Raw genomic sequence first — 16,985 nt, 5'->3', positions numbered from 1 at the left:
TTCTGTTGATCATTTTCAAAGTGATCCCCTCCGCCGCTTGGTAAATTAATCTTCTTTCTTTTCCCCCTTAACGGCAGTTCTGCACATCCAGCCAAATACTGCTATAGCAACTAGCAAGGATAGGTATGTATATGTGCGCATTCACTAAATTACAGTATCCAGTACTAGTATATACCTACAAGTCGATGTTTTAGGTGGAGTTTACTTGCTGTTGCTTCTAAACTCACGTGAAGAGGGCAGGTTGCTAAAGTTACAATCTTCTGAGAGGGAGTACTCTGAAATTGCCCTTAGATCCAAAAATCCACCACAGTACATAAGCCTTATTGTGACAGCTACTGTGAAGCATATGTATAGGTTAATTTCATTGACGCTGTTCCTAGTTTAGTATGAAACCAATGCTCTTATAATGAATTCAAGTGGTCTGAGAGGCCAAAAGAGAGCTGACATACACTATGGTCCAAAATTATTGGGACACCTGGGAATTTTGTGTTTAAGTGTGGATGTGTCCATGTAGCTATTAGTTTTATCACTCGAACCTAATTTATGGTGTGGCAAAAACAGTTACATGTTTTGGCAACTATTAACATTTTCAAAACATCTCACACAATTGCCTGATGACTACCTTTATTTCCAACATTTTAATAATATGTATGGCATTAATTCTGCCAAACAAACTGACAATTCCATGACATTAACTTAATTTTAAAAGGTACTTACATACTTATTGAGTGCAGACAAGTGAACAAAAATGACCATCACTTCAATTAGGCCTGATTTAACGTTGCCCTGCCCCCTAATTGAACACTCATACTGAAGCCTACATAAACCTAACAAGGTTGGATCATGGTCACAGAAGATGAAGCTGAAATTGACATAAATATGACTTACCCAATGTCTGATGGAATATGCAGCAAAATATTGTGTGTTTTCAGAAAAAAAAGTGAGTGTCCCAATAATTTTGGACCCCATTGTATATACGGGAGAAATAATCTGCGATGTACTGAACTGAACTATACTCATTACTAAACATTACTCAATCTAAGGCCTGTATTTGTAAGTGCACTCAAAAATATTGCTGCTCTCTCACTGGAGTACTACCCTTCAACACTTTCCCTTTAAATAATTGTTTTAGAAATTGAAGTATAGCTCCACAGATAACAATGATAACAATAAATGAACCTCAGAACATATCAGGCTCTTCAATGCTCTACAATGCCACACTACAGTACAAATGTTTGGATTACATCACATCTTTTTTGAAGATATTTATAGAAAAACACACATATACAAAATATGTCTTTAAATGCCTAACAGCAAAAGATGATGCTTTTTGTTATAAAAAACTGTTTCCCCCCCCGCCCCCCCCCCGTTGGAAAGCATGTAAATAATCTGTCCAAATCAATGGTGTAGCACCTGGAGGATGGAGGATAGCACTGGACAGAATTCGAAATGTTTAAAGGTTTATACCAGTTTAGGAAATACATGTTTAAAAATACATTCAGGTAAAACCAATCTTATGTTAGATCGACTACATTTAAAAAGTAATGGCATCTGATAATATTGAAAGAATAGGCTTTGTTGTCATTACTCACAATGGACAGGCACAAAGTACAGTGTTGACTGATGTTGAAATTTCTTCCCAACATGGTTTCTGTTAACACACTGTGAAACTACTGGTTGTGCGGGGTAACTGATCCATTCCACACTTGATTTGTTTGTAGCCTTAGGAAAGTCTGCTGAGGCCAAATAAGATTCAGACAACTTATAAAACAAAAGGAGCTTTATTAATTTAGTATTGACACCTTGGGGCTTCCTCTCAGTCAAGCCAAACCTGAATGCAATGGGAGGAAAGTGGTGTTGGTGACAGGAGAAGGAGCTTCAGCACATAGACACAACCATGATCAAAGTGGGGAGGCTTTCGTACAGTTCAAACCGGGTTATCCAGGATGTCAAGTTAGCAAGGCCGCCGATTGGAAAACAGAAAGAACAAACAAAAAACTAGGTAAAAATTCTCCTTGTACTCCTGCTAAAATGAAATGTGGCCCTCCCCCACTTGGTTTGTAGAAAATAATAAAGCCCTGACTGAAATTTTACAGTATCTATGTACAGGATAACACAACAGTTAAGGCTAAGATGTCATCAGAGGTGTCAGAAGAGAGGCAAATGGACTAATGAAATCCCTGAAATCTTGCAGATGGCTGTAAAAAGTTACTTTTTAGTGTGTGGAGAATACCAGTAAACTGCTTGCCTCCTCCAAGAGAACACACAGCACCAATCAATGGGATAATCCACCAATATATGATACTGAAAGGAACAGGCTATGAATTGAGGCTGCTTGCACTCAAACTGACAACTGGAAGACAAAATAAATAGCAAATAAATAAAATAAATACAAAGAACACAACATGTGAACTACAGTTAGTGACCTTTCCAGTGAATTAAAACACAAAACAACCAATCATAGTTCTCCCGTCACAAAAATACTCAGCTTGTGTAAAAGGTACATTCAAACTGCATTCTTGAATACCAAAGGTATGCTGAGGATCCTGTTGGGTGACATTTCCCTCCTTTTACTTCTGCTTTGAACCTGCACAGTATGCTGACTAGCAAACAAATGGGGGTGCCAAAATCATAATCATAGCCTTGATTATGCGAACAAAAGTAACATGCACTTGAGAAAAAAGAAATTATGAATAGCTGGGGGGGGGGACCTCAGCCCTTTTGAAAGATTGAATGAAGTACTCCTGTGTCATCCAGTCCCTGGTAAAAGAACCAGGGGGCAGAGTGTGTGTTGGGGTCGAACATGCTGTGAGTGGGCTGTTCCAACCCCTGTAGCTGCCTGAACTACTGAGCAGGTCAATTAATGACCACAGAGAGCTGCAGTTTTCATACTGACCAACAAGGTATTATGAAAGTGGAGTTGGTTCAAGCCATTGCGTTTGGTAAACAGTTGCTCATTTTAGTGCACTCTGCAATAATAGACGACCACGTCACCTTTCTACTACTGCAGAAGTGCATATTCTGGTCCTGCAAGGACAGAAAGTAACCTCAGCTGTAAATAAAATGCACATGTTCCACACTTTTACTTTCAGGAACTGAACTGAGTGAAATAGTTAAGAAGGGGCTTTGTCTGCAATGGTTGCGGGCAGGAAAATCACACTGATAGGCATTTCAGTTTAATTGTATCCGCAAAAAACTATCACCTGGATACATTCATTATAGTAAACACATCTTCAAGAAATTATGGAAAGCAAACATATGCATTGCTTAAATACACTAGCAGATTACTGTGCACACTCACTGTAACTAACAAGGGGACATTTGACGTGGGTCTTTTAAATTTGATTTTAACAAACGGTAATGGTTAGTGTTAGAGGTAAAATTATCAATAGAGGAGTTTCCACACATTTTTTGGTCTTTCCATCAAAATTTTGCCAGAGCATAATGAAGCTCCCTTCATTTCCATTTGCAAATTGGCAGTTTGATTTTATCTTACTTGAAATTACAATAAACTTAGCTAACTTCTACAATGTTAAATATTGAGCTGTCTGCAACCCATATAAATAGATTTTTCACTTGAGCAAATGAGGTAGTGTGCCTTGCTCTATGGTTTGACAATAGTGTAACTACCTTGAATCCAAACCCATGACCCTCATACCCACAATCTAGCACTTTAAACACAATGTGCTTGCTGAGTTTTGTGCAGAATTTGCAAATGGCTATACGCAAAGTATATTAAAGTTATCAGAATGGCACATAAACAGCTGTAGATCAACTTGAGTCGAAAAGCTGGCCCAAATGTCATTGGGGCCAGTAGTTAACACACACAAAAAGCTGCAGCAGACAAAAATTTGCTGTGAGAACTCCTCTATTTAGAAACATATATGAAATGTTCTGAATGACTTCACAGTAGACCAGGCTGAGAACGGCATTTAAAGTCAGCATTCAAAAAATGCAAGTTAGCACATTGGCTTAATCTGACATCTGAAATAAGAAAGCATGCGTAAGAGTAATGGGCTTGCAACAGGTCTCAGCAGTAAGCGTCGGATCAGAATGGGGGGGAATAAGTGTTTCAAACCCCCAAACTCTTCAAAAGAGACTGACACAATGTTAATTTCAACTAGACAAATTGTTAAAACTAGCCTGTCATTTTTTCCAGTTACATCCAATATCTTCTCAAAAACTTTACAGCATACAAGGTTGCTGTTTGTTTAATGAACTATAAGTGTTTGGCAAGACATGGCCATTCACTAAATGGTGGTTTAAATTAAAAGGGACGCTGAAACAGGACTCTTCTCTGATCCTGCTCAATGCAAGTCTCATGGAGAAAGAGAGTACCTTTTGAATTGAACCAGCAGCTCTGTGCAATGCAAATAGTGTGGTTCTTTATCTCACACCACAAAAAGCAAATAACAGCTAGTTTAAAAACAGTTGAATATCAGCAGCCCATTACAGTCAGATGATCTGAGTAGCAATCGATGGGTGAGGCCCAGCAGTCAGAGGCTGATGCTCTGTCCAGCTGTATGGCTATGAGTCCAGCTACGCTCTAAGGAGTGAGCACTTCCCATGTCAAAGGTCAGAGTGCCACATCACAGTTGGATGCCAACCCTACATGGCTCTTTGTGGTGGAAGTGAGATTGTACAATGGAGAACACAGGTGGCTTCTGTTCCAGAAAAGTCTGTTCTCCCATGTCGCCATGACCAAAGGCTTCATCCCTGCTAAGGGCAGCAAACTCCAGTTGTCTCACATATAGGGGAGAAGAAAAGGATGCTTGCCTGTCACTGCACAAACACAACTACCCCCAAATACTAGTGCACCTATGTATAAATGTGCATATAGTGGTCTGCCTTATTAAACTGAGCCTTGTTGAATATAAAACTATTGCCTGATTCTGCCCACTACACTCATAGGCTATGACACTTTCTGCAGTGGGACCGTGTCCGTCAGGCCCGGTGTGATCCACAAAGTCAAGCTGCCAGACGCAGATGAGTTTGTCCCTGCTCCATTTTATGCTGGGTGGTTTGTCTCAGTCGAATAACATCTAAGGAAAGGCTGCTCACGTTAATATGGCAGAGAGCCACAGCATACATACACATACAGTAACACACGACATCCAGAGGGTCTCAGACAGTACTGTATGAAAAGGAGGAGTGTCAAGTAACTCGAGACCCTTCAACTTCTCAACCCAATATTTAGCATTCAGTGTAACAGTAATAATAATAATATTAATATTAATAATAATAATAATAATAACAATAACAACAGTAAAAGACAATTCCACTTCCAGGGTGGTGGCCTGGGGCGCTCAGAGATGAGGAGGTTACTTCCACCTCTAAGGTGGTGTTGCGCTGTTCCCTCAGGCTATGCATGGCAGACCCACACAAGTCATGGTAAATGGCACATGGCAGACGCTCAGCAGTCAGCAGCCAGGTAGCACTGGTGTCTCTCTCTTCAGAGTGTGTGGTTTATTTGTTTTCCCCCTCTCTTGTCCTCTCTGCTAGTGTTAATGTAAAACATTTCATTGTGTTTCTTTGCTTCTTTGTTTTAATTTCACAGGTTCTCTCACATTGCATACTTTTGTGTCCATTCCCTTGCTAGTCTGTTATACCTGGAACGAGAAAAGCGGAGGGTTGATCCAGTTGGCTCCTATTTCATTTCACACTTTTCACTGTCATCTTTTCAGCTTCATCAACACACCTGTTTTAGGATCAGCCAGCCGGCCACAAAAAGAGAGCTTACAAATTATACCGTGACACTGACTTGAGAAACATGACACATGAAAAACATCATATTTTGAAATGACATTTTTGTGAGTGACAAATTGTTTCTCACTGATATTAAGGACCTACTCCTGACTGTCCACTGCAACAGCTGCGGAGCAAAAGACACTTACTTTTCCCTGTCTGCTTTGTAGGTGTGTGCGATCTCTGGTACCAACGGGTCGTCTGGATTCGGGTCACACAGAAGGGAGCAGATTGACAACAGGACTGCATGGCAACAGAATATAAAGACTAGATTAGAATTTAAAATATCCAAAAAAATCCAGTTGATTCACTAGACAAATACTGTGCAATACTGGTAACGACAAATTCTTGGAACAAACTCAGTTTCCATGTAAGTACAATCTCTTATTTAAAAAAAGATTTAAAAAAATAGAAACAACCAACAACAAATACATTTTAAAGGCTTGGAGCTGCTGATTTCAATGTAGACTTCATCTCTCTAGGTATGGTGTTATCATAGAAAAGTAGGGCTTAACGCTCCCTCTTGATTCTACAACATTTTAAATGACATCACAGAAGACAGCAAGTCAAGAATGTCAATCCAGTCCATAAAGATGCCAGTTCAGTTGTATTTATTTGCTTTAACATTGACTCACTGAAAGTTAAAATGAGTTAAAACTACACAGCACTGTATGTCACAGCACAGCAGCAATCCTTGCTTTCTCCTGGATATCACAGGCCCACTATGCAAGTTATGAACAAACAGCCAAAGAACTCAAAGTAGTTGTGATTCACTGGGACAAACCTGAAGTCTGCAGCCTTTGCTTTCAGTCTATACTATAGACTACAACTATAGACAATGATAGACATTCAAAAGACCAAATTCCCCCATTGAAAAAACCCAAATCAGAGAGAAAAGGCATTAATAGACACACAAAAAAAAATGCTGTTATAATGAACCACAAAGGCCCAAGTGTAAAAATATAACACTGCTAATCCAGATAAAAGCATCTGATTGATTGGAACCTTTCTTATTCTTAGGAGGCCTGAAAAGCTCTTGAGACACCTACACACAGAGCATAGGGCTTTCATCTCTATCACTATGACAACAGTTGCTGTTGACCACCTTTCTCTTCATCTGAATACCACAATAGCACAGGGGTACACATGTCTGGGAAGTCCATTTGCCCCTTACTCAACAAAACATAATGCAACTCTTGCTAAAATGCCACCTTAACAACATTTCTATGAGAGTGACAACTGTTTTCTTTTGTCTTGAATTTTCTAAACTGGTATTACAAAACAAACACCAAAAAATGAACCAACTGCTTTGCAAAGTATTCTCCCAACCTATTTCTGGATTTAGAAGAAAAGCAGCTAGTCTTTAGTGGGGCAGCCTGATTACTGCTGGCTTAGTATTCATCAGTCATTTTTAAGGAACAATTACAATATGTCACTCAAAATAATAAGCTCTAAATTGCTTTCTGGTAACAATAGCGGTTTGTCTGTTATAAGCCAGGTGGGAATGAAATGTGTGGATATGCCAGGACTGGATATGCCTTTTTATCTGTGCAATGCCTTAATGATGATGCCTTTCCAAGGATTCAGCCTGAAACACCTTGCTCTAGCAGTGTCCTCAGTGTCCCTGTTATACTCCATAAGTCTGTAGCAAGTAAAACAGCACATCTAAAATGTACAATTATATGTACACATACGGCACTACTTCCTGTGACGCAGCATTTCTGTACATCTTCCCAGAGGACTGCTGTCAGCCAATCACATTCTCCAGTGCTTCCAGGAATGACAAAGCTGACTTACCTTTCGATACTGTGAGAGCAGGTGACCACTGCGACCTCAGTATATCCAGACAAATGCTACCGTTGCTGTTGATATTGGGGTGGTAGATCTTCGTCGTAAATGCAACCTGAAACAAAATTTAGTCTTTATAGAATACAATACTTCATCAGCACTTTGTAACAATGCAAATAGCTTCAATGAAAGAGCAAAAGTATCACCTTTGGTGGTTTGAAGGGGTAATCTGTAGGGAAGTGAATTGTCAGAAAGAAAACACCTCCTTGGTAAGGACTGTCATTCTGTAGGAATACATAGGAGAAAAGCTGTCACCTTAGCTTTGGCAACATTTTCTTGCAAATAAAGCAACTTGAACTTGACATGAGGATTTTACTGTTATAATGATGGGGAACGAGTCCACCTACCGGCCCCATGATAGTTGCCTGCCAGTGAAACACTGCAACACAAGACATTATTACTGTTTAGTACACTGTAGTCCGCTTAAGATTAGTTTTATTGCAGTCCATTTTTGGGTGGGAAAACACATTAATATGGTAGTAAATTCTACAAGTATTTCATTAGATTTAACAGATCTAAGCACAAACATGTTCATTTAAATGGTTATTTGTATAAAGACTCCCAGTCTGACTTTTGTTTTAGAATTAGGCAGTTCTTTTAAATTGCATCTCTCACAAATTGTGTCATTTACCAAAACTAGGAGACTGTTTTCAGCCTATAATATTACAAATATTAGTTTCAAATGGTCATACTTAAATGATCTTTACATAACTTACAACACTTTTCATTCAACATAGCTGGTTCATTTTGCCTCTCCAAATGCGAGTTCAATACACAAGACAAAAACACTTGCGAAAAACAATCTACAAACTGCTGGTGATGAGCACTGGATGCCTGGCTTCACAGAAACAGAAACAATGACAGGCCTACAACACACCCTTGAGGAACCCCTCTCTGTTTTCTAAAAGACAAGATCCAGCTCCCACTTACAGTCATCCCCAACTGGTCCCGCTGAGCATTGTGCTGGAGGATCTCTCTGTAAATCTGTCAGTTCCTAGAGAAAAGACAACAGGCACAACTAGAGGTTCACAATCTTTCAGAGGATTTGGTGAACAAATTGGTTATATTCACTTACTTCAGCCTAGAGTTAAACCTAGAATTCTTATTCAGAACAGCACAGTGTGTATGTATATACTGACAAGTGGAATAACTTCAATCATAGCTGTCAGATTTGTCTTAATATTTGATGCTCTCAGTTTGACTATATTAGTTGTAGGAACATATTATAGGGACAGGTAACTGGCAGGTAACTGACAAGTAATACATTTAAACCACCTGTGTATGCAACTTCCATCAAAATAGATCTACAGTTAATGTAGATTCAGAAGCGGTGCCAGGAATGACAATTTTGACCGTTCAATGGCATTTGATGATAGGATGGACAGATAATTAAACTAGGTTACATATACAGCACAAACATGTCTTTGACTGGGCACTGTCCTGTACTGCCAGTGTTAAAACAGCCAGGAAATAGGCCATGGCACACTAGCACAATGAATCTAAGGCATCTCTGGTAGGAGCTATGACACACTGTCACCATATTTGCTCATAACGGCACTGTTCATTCAGCCCAGAATCGCAGACCAGATTTGGCAGAAAAACAAGTGTGACCACCTGGAATGTTATGTCACACTAAAAGAGAGAAATATCTGTGGCTTCTGCTTCTGATTTGCCTGTCTTTCAGCAATAAGACATGTTTTGGGTTAGGGGCTTTAAATTTAGTGAGACCAACAAGCGCTTCCAGTAATTTGGAAACTTGCACCTGAAAAACCCTGAAGACTTGAGTCATCTTAAATGGACAGTGTCACCCTCTTCACATGGTGATAATGCATAGGAAAAAAACTTCCCTTTGTACTTCACAGGTATGGCACACCCGAATGAGAGCACAATGCTAATTCAACTGGATGAAATTAGCTGTATATGAACTCGCACCACTGCCATACCATTCAATAACTCAATCATTTTTCCACCCCTGCAAGATGAGTAGTGTCACCAACAACTGATATGTGAGAGAATGTGATCATACAAAAAGTAGGCTAGATCATCATTTTTCAGTGGTGGAAAAGGTGCAAATGCACAAGTGTCAGTTTAACTTAAAACCATGTTCATCTGATTAAATGACTGCCATTTAAGTATTTCTTAGATACATGATTCCTCTTTATTTTTCTCAATTCTTAAATTACCAGATAGGTTCAGAGGGATATTGCCCAGCAATCTGTATTCTTTGTTTATAAGTCTTTATGTAAATACTTCAGAAAATTATGTAAATGGGAAAATATGGTGTAGTCTTGACTATTCTTCATATTATCATCATGATTAAACAAATGAAACGTCCAACTGTTACACATGCTTATTCTGAATTATAGTAACTCATTTCATTGAATTTTAACCTACCCTTGGCCCCTCAGGCAGGTACAGTCATGACCGAGTTTTGCCATTCTTCGGGAAAACACTATAAAGCTAGGAAACTTTCAGTGCTTTATTAATTTTTGTAAAGCTGGAGTACTAAACGTCACTGGCCACTTTTGCTATACTACTTCCTACTGTACATACAGCAGATTCCGCATCTTGTAACATCATTGCGCAAGACAGACATATTGCAAAAAAAAAGGTTACAAAACAACACTTCAATTCCTGTGTCAAATAAATCAGCTGAACTGTAGGTCAACTTGTTAAGATCAACTTCTGGAGCTTTGCCATTATTTTTTAAATCTGTGGCCTTCCCAGTAACTTGTAAACTTCACTACTGAGTGTCATTTTGTACAAACATATTACATTAGCATCTGACTCATAACACCAGAAAGGGCTTTTCTAAAGTTAGCCCAGAGAGCTGAACTTCTCTCTCTCTCACATACACACACACATATCTAGCTAAAACATGTCCCCAGACCCATCTTTGAATGCATGACCTTACCACCATCCTCTATGTCGATAATTATTTCAATTACTCAAATCCGACACCTGACACTTGATCAAAAACAGTATTTGGACTCCCTCTCACATTGTTATTTGTGAGAAGGCACTCTTTTTATGGGCTACTTAATATGTTTGGGTAAGGCTGGCCTTTAAACTTCCTTCCAGAAAGAATTACAAGAGTTTCCTTCTGGTCTCAACAGTAACTGCTGTATTACTACACCAAAACTAAAACCAGTGTGTGGCATTAACACCATGTCTCTTCTCTCCTGAATCTATATATAGCTCCTGCATGCATTGCAAAATCCAAACAGAGAGAGAGAGAGAGAGAGAGAGAGAGAGAGAGAGAGAGAGAGCGAGAGAAAGAGAGCAAGTGCACAAATGAGGGACAACATCACCACTGATTAGTATGTGTTCTGACCGATTTGACAGCCTATCATCAAGAAAGCATTCTTGTGAGAGGTCTCTATTTGTTCTGCTCATTCTCCCTCCCAAATAACCAGAGATATTCACCTGAGTGTGATTTACACAGGCAGCTCTGAATTATTACATTAGAGGCCTGAGATCAGAGATTAAAATTATGCCCGATTGTCTGGTAAATGTGAGGCAATGAATAGCGTCAGCCACTACCGCCCCGGCCTCCCCTCAACTTCGGCATTTAAGACGTGCACTTGCCACCGCCTTTTAAAACACAGGCCCTGGCTTTATAAGGTCTGGGCTGTCAAGGCAGAGGGCCACAGTAAATCTGCCAATACAGCTGAAAGAGACGCAGCGCCACTCTACCTCACATCTGCCATCCACTTCTACGCATTTCATTATAGTGACTTTTGTACTGAGGACTAAATAAATTTTTATACCTTTGCTCAGCATGTGGACACCGGGGTGAATGTGAAACATAAGTGTATATGGAGCATTCCATTGCTCAAAGAGGTATATTCACAAACAAACTGTGTGGCAATGGCAGTCTGGGGAGGAAATAATGCACTGTTAGATCCAGCATTCATATCCCCAATGCTGATGTGTACAATTCTGAACAAAACAAACCAAAACAAAAAATGAAACAATGACAGCTTTTGTCAGGAAAAAAAAGGTTAATTTAACAAATTTGTGCAAATATACACAGCATTATTTTTCATGGTATTCCACAATTTTAAAAGGACAAGTAACAATTAGCAAACCACACTATGAATCAAACGTAGCTTTGGCTGTGATTCCTCCATTTTTAAAAACTGAAGTAGGCCAATATTGCAACACAATAGTCAGTCTGCCTTGAGCGAGCTGACAGCTTGTAAGAATTGCCAAATTCCGAGTGGACTTGCATACTTGCAACTGTAATTCAATGTGGAAATTGTATTATAAATCTCTTGGGCAGCTAACTTTGTTTTGCATGTTAAATAACTATGCGATATGCCCACTTTGGCTAATAGGTCATATCCTTTGCAAGCCATGCAAGCCTTTGTGTATCTGAATTTTTCCTTCTTACATTTTAAATGTAGGCTACATTTTAACCATATTCCATTTCTTTTTCATAATTTCAGTTGCTCCATAAACCAATCAATATCAAATAAATGTCTTTACTATATTTAAAGCCACTATTTACCTAGTTATTTGTGTTTTAAAAGGTAAATAAAGAAATTAAAGAAATTACATTTGCTAATCCAATAGGAAAGGGGTATGGTACTGCATTATTATATAAATTGTATGTCATACATTCTTCAGTTTGTCATCATACTGACATCCAAATATTGAAATGTTCATTAGTGACTTCTTTAAGAACTGGTTTATTACTACTGCTTAAGTTAAGACTGATAGTTGGCCAATTAAAGTTTACTACAATTTTACAAATTAAAACCCTTGTCCATTGCTCCAACAAAGTCTACTGGAGTGACTACAAAATATTCACTTGAAAACCATTAACAGAGTAAGAGGATTCTTTCTGCAATAAAGAACACTGAAGCATCGAATACTGCCTTTATTCCCAATTACAATAAATGAGACCTGCTTTATCGCTGAGATCCAACCCAAGGTCACTGCATCATTTCTCTGATACAGGCTTTTAAAAATAAACAGAGTCGCCTTTTCAAAGATGGCTGTGCCCTATCCAGTATGCCCTGCCTTCCATGAATGCAAAAAAAAAAAACTCAAGCCCACACACAAACACATTTTAAAACAGGTCTACCTTGGGTTTACAAGTTTCATGTAGACGTTTCATATAGAGTACTCATACTGTAATTTTCCTGTTGTTGCAGTTCTGTTTTTGTAAAACTGCCCTTCCTTTCCCAGATCCTCTCACTCATGGGTCTCACTGAACCTGGAAGTCAAGGCTGACAACTGTTACCTCAGAAAAAAAAGAAACACCTCAAAAGGGATGAGCCTTTTCTTCGATTTTGGTTGATTAAACTAATACATTTTAATACAAGTTACTTATACTAGCCCAATTGCCAAAAGATAATCACCCTTGTTCACAACATTGTGTCAGGGTTTATAAGTCTGCTCTGCTAGCTAGTTAGCATAATGTTGCTTATCTCGCAATACTGTTACAGTTCTTTAGCTTGATAAGCTAACTTATTGTTTTTGGTTTCTGAGACTTCTAGTTCAGCAATGTGTGTTTATGTTCCAAATTCATATTTAACAGACAAAAATGTTATGGGTGTGTACTGTAAAAGTGATATAAAATAGCCTACATACTGCCTATATTACAGTCATCTCATGATAAAAAGGCTTAGCTATCTCAATTATGAAACCACTCACCCAAATGATAGATGGATTAAGTTCTTCTCTCTGTTATATTATCAGAGGAACTTGAACACACAATGGCACTACAGAAATGTTTCACCAGATACGGCAGTGACAGATACACATTTACAAATACTTATTTACTGTAAAGCATTGTCCATAGCAAATAAACACAAGAAACATTGAAGGGAGGCACATCTCACCGATGGTGCCTCTTGCTAAGGGAAAAACCAAAAATATGACATACATCCATCCTACCTTAAATTCCTAAACTTTTGTGTCTCAGATGTTGCAATCAGAAAAGATTCATTTAAAAGGAATTTGCACTGTACCATGGGAACACATGAGGCTGTTATGATGCATGAACAACAAGCTCATTTATGGGCCTCGGACAAAAACACACAAGAAAGCCAAGCACATTGATGAGACAGTGCAAAAAAACATACATCAGCCAGAATGATGCAAGCCAGAAAAAAAAATGTAAATTTCCTTTTAAATTTTAACGTTTTGTTTGAGAGAACACTTCAAAATGGCTTAAACTGGAGTGGATGAGCTGGAATACAGCTGTACCCATCTCTAATGTGTTTAGCTATGAACAGTACAGATTGTCACATACGTTCCTTTACCCCTGGGGGCACTGTGACCTAAAATTGAGCTTTTATATTTTTTATTATTATGATTCTCACTTTTTCCAGGGTCTATAGCAGCCTGTGAAAAATGAAAGATCCACATTACTAAATTTGAAGCAGAAAACCTGGCCCTGCATCATCCTTTGTGCAGAAAACAATAACACCCACACTGATGTTCTTGAGTAAGACAAACATGTAATACATTTGCACAAGACTGTTCTCCACACATTGAGCCTCCATGTTTATTATTGTGACCTAACGTTAACTCCTGGAATTAAAGACAACTGTAGGACACGCTTTCTGATATTTCACGTACATACAATGTTTACTCTGAGCAAAAGAGGCACCGGTCACTTTCTGGAAAGCACTCTGACTAGTTGTCAATCAATTGCTTAAATCAAGCAGGTTCGTTTTTATCTCATGCCCCACTAAACACAGACTGCATAACACCGCGTGCCATGTTGTTCGAATAATATAGTCATTTCATTTTGGAAGCACGACTTTCCTAAATAAAACAAATGTTACATTTGAATCTACGTTTGGTCTAATTCTGTAGGTAAAAGCCTGTGGATACTGAGCACTTTGTTAATTCTGTTAAAAATACCCTTGCCTGCCCCAGTGCCCCATTTGCCACTCCATATATGGCAACATTGACATTGGGGTTCAGTATTTGGCAACCTGCATCCAGCTGTCATTCATCACGCCTGCGCATCAGCCTCGCTCATTCATAACCGACGAAGGGGGACGCGATTTAGCAATCCCCTCCTTTCCTCCCCCACCTAATCAAAGTAACTAGCTAGCTAGCTATAATACAATCTCGGGAGCTGTATACTATCAACTCGTTAAATTTGACACCTCATTTCACTTCATGCTATATCATGTTACAAAAAGAATTATGAGAACTAGCTCAAAATTTGGCTACCGGGCGAAAAAACAGCTGTCGGTGCTATTTAGTGTTAGCTAGCTACCGCTAGCTAGCATTGTTAGCCTATGTTACGGTGCGTCAATTTCAGCGACCATTGGCGGATGGTCTTTGTGTTTTGTTTTCTGGTCTTGGCAAGAAAAATGGCAACAAAAACAAATAAATGAAAGGAGTAAAGCCTGGTGCGGCGCAAATAACAGCCGGGAAGGTAAAAGCCTTGACGAACAAGCAGACCAGCTAGCGAGCTAGCCAGCAGGGCAAAATAACCAAACAATACAAACACTCACCTTTTGAATTCTTTTCAACGCCATGGCTCGTTTATATATCAGATCTGGCTCTGAAATAAATACACTTGATCTAAATAATGTAATTTAATTGAAGGGCGTCTGTTTTTTTAACTTCAGTGTCAATACCCACTGACAAATTTTAAGTGTTTTATCGGATTTAGCTGCAGTTTCCACGGCACTTCTTGGTTTCGTTCATTCGCACTCCTCTCTCCTCTCGCCGCTGACAGCATCCAGCGTTAGACACTGACACCGCGAGAAATAACGTGAATACGGCCTGGAAGACACAAGCGTGGATGGCCAAAAATGGACCGAAGGGTGTTGTAGTTTTTTGAACCTGCGTAAAATTCTTGTGACGTACACACGTAGCTGTGTGCGCAGGTTCAGCCAGAAATGGTTTGGGTTGTGATAGAGCTACATAATTTAGCTGCGGTCAATAGAAGGGGTCATGTTTTTAACGGTATTTGGATAGTGTCTGAGAAATTAAAGTATATCTTTTTCTTTTGATAATATTACTATAGTTACCTGTTGATTTGAGCACTACCAAATAAATGGTAAAGAGCTCCATTAAACTAATTAAACATTAAACTAATTTGCTGCAACTTTGCATAACGGAGCACACGAAAACTGTACTATAGCGATTCGTACTAATTCGTAATAATAAATTAGTTTAAATGCATGGCCACTGTACTGAGGCACGACCACATGATGAACTTCCGTAACCGATAACCGAAAGCCCCGTTTGTACGCTGAATGCAATTTTACAATTTCTCCACAAGATGTCCGCATTTATTCAAAAACTACTCGTGACAGTAAAATTAGCTTTCTGATTCCAGAGTGGCGTATGAATTATAATATCCAACATGTTCGCACTCATTTATTAGAATTGTTTAATAATAAATTTCAAGCTTTCTACATGAATTCTTTCAGTGTCAAGGGCCATATGGCTATTATTATGTATTGCTGACCAAGTTTTCAAAAGCTTACATTTTTGATATAGATCCAAAGATTCACCTATAATGAAACAAAATCTAAGGAAACGTTTTGGTATGAATTTATATTTGCCTGATAAATGTACAACTTTACACTACATGTCTATTTCACCTTCCTAGGAAATGTTAGGAAGTTAAAATGATTTTAGTTTGAATGTGACATACGTTTTCAATGGTAATTATATATTAAAAGAATGATGACATATATTTGTGCCTTCTAAAGATGCAATTTGCGTTTTGATGTTTGTGGTCGATTATGTTTTCAATGGTCATTCTATTGCAGGCTTAAAAAAGACATCACAAATAATATGCATGATTCATGTAAAAGCTTACTCAGAAGAGCTTAACAGAAAACCTCTCAATTACAACCCAGTTTATACTTCAGGCATGTTGTTAGTATAGTTATAATTAAGACAAGTCTGGTGGGTTTTTGTAATGGTAGTCAATTAGGAAGCAAGATTGGATTTCAAACATGTTGTCAGTATAGTTCATTGTAAATAGAAGTCGCACAAGCAAATTGGGGCTGAACTTGGTTAATTCTTGGATGTGAGACCTCCTTGTAAGACCAGGTTGTTACTGGAAGTATTGTTGGTGAGCCAGCAGGGAACAACAGGCTCTTTTAAGAATAAAGAAGTAGGGTGTGATTAAACTGTCCCTTGACCTGCTTTTCATCTGTGCCTGAGAGGTGGGCTCATTCAGAATTCCTGCTGCAGCTTACAAGACCATTTATTACATTACATTATTGGCATTTAGCAGATGCTCTTATCTAGAGCAGCTTACATCAGTTACATTTTATTTATTTTACAATGTTATCCATTTATTTATTTTTTTATACAGATGGATATTTTACTGAGGCAATTGTGAGTTAAGTACCTTGCGCAAGGGTATAGCAGCAGTGCCCCAGTGGGGAATCGTC

The 16,985-nt window shown here is 38.7% G+C and overlaps 1 protein-coding gene across 1 annotated transcript; it reads right to left on the bottom strand.

Annotated features, from left to right (window-relative positions):
• Nucleotides 1–1,765: 1,765 nt before the first annotated feature.
• ube2d4 (ubiquitin-conjugating enzyme E2D 4 (putative)) lies at nucleotides 1,766–15,308 on the bottom strand. The gene is made up of 7 exons (XM_036526474.1): nucleotides 15,081–15,308; nucleotides 8,524–8,587; nucleotides 7,941–7,972; nucleotides 7,740–7,817; nucleotides 7,543–7,648; nucleotides 5,895–5,988; nucleotides 1,766–5,609 (listed from the first exon to the last, which is right to left on the bottom strand). Exons 1-7 carry the CDS (start codon nucleotides 15,102–15,104, stop codon nucleotides 5,564–5,566), a joined length of 444 nt encoding a protein of 147 aa, XP_036382367.1. The 5' UTR covers nucleotides 15,105–15,308; the 3' UTR covers nucleotides 1,766–5,563.
• Between the last annotated feature and the right edge of the window lie 1,677 nt (nucleotides 15,309–16,985).

This window comes from Megalops cyprinoides, chromosome 4, assembly GCF_013368585.1.
Source record: "Megalops cyprinoides isolate fMegCyp1 chromosome 4, fMegCyp1.pri, whole genome shotgun sequence".
In the NCBI taxonomy this organism is placed as follows: domain Eukaryota; kingdom Metazoa; phylum Chordata; class Actinopteri; order Elopiformes; family Megalopidae; genus Megalops; species Megalops cyprinoides.
This window is presented reverse-complemented; position numbering and strand designations above follow the sequence as displayed.

Coding starts and splice junctions, on each gene's coding strand:
- ube2d4 (XM_036526474.1), bottom strand. CDS start 15,104: ATGGCGTTGAAAAGAATTCAAAAG. Junction 7,973..8,523: donor GGGACCAGTTGGGGATGACT/GTAAGTGGGAGC, acceptor CTTGTGTTGCAG/TGTTTCACTGGCAGGCAACT. Junction 5,610..5,894: donor TACAAAGCAGACAGGGAAAA/GTAAGTGTCTTT, acceptor TTCTCGTTCCAG/GTATAACAGACTAGCAAGGG.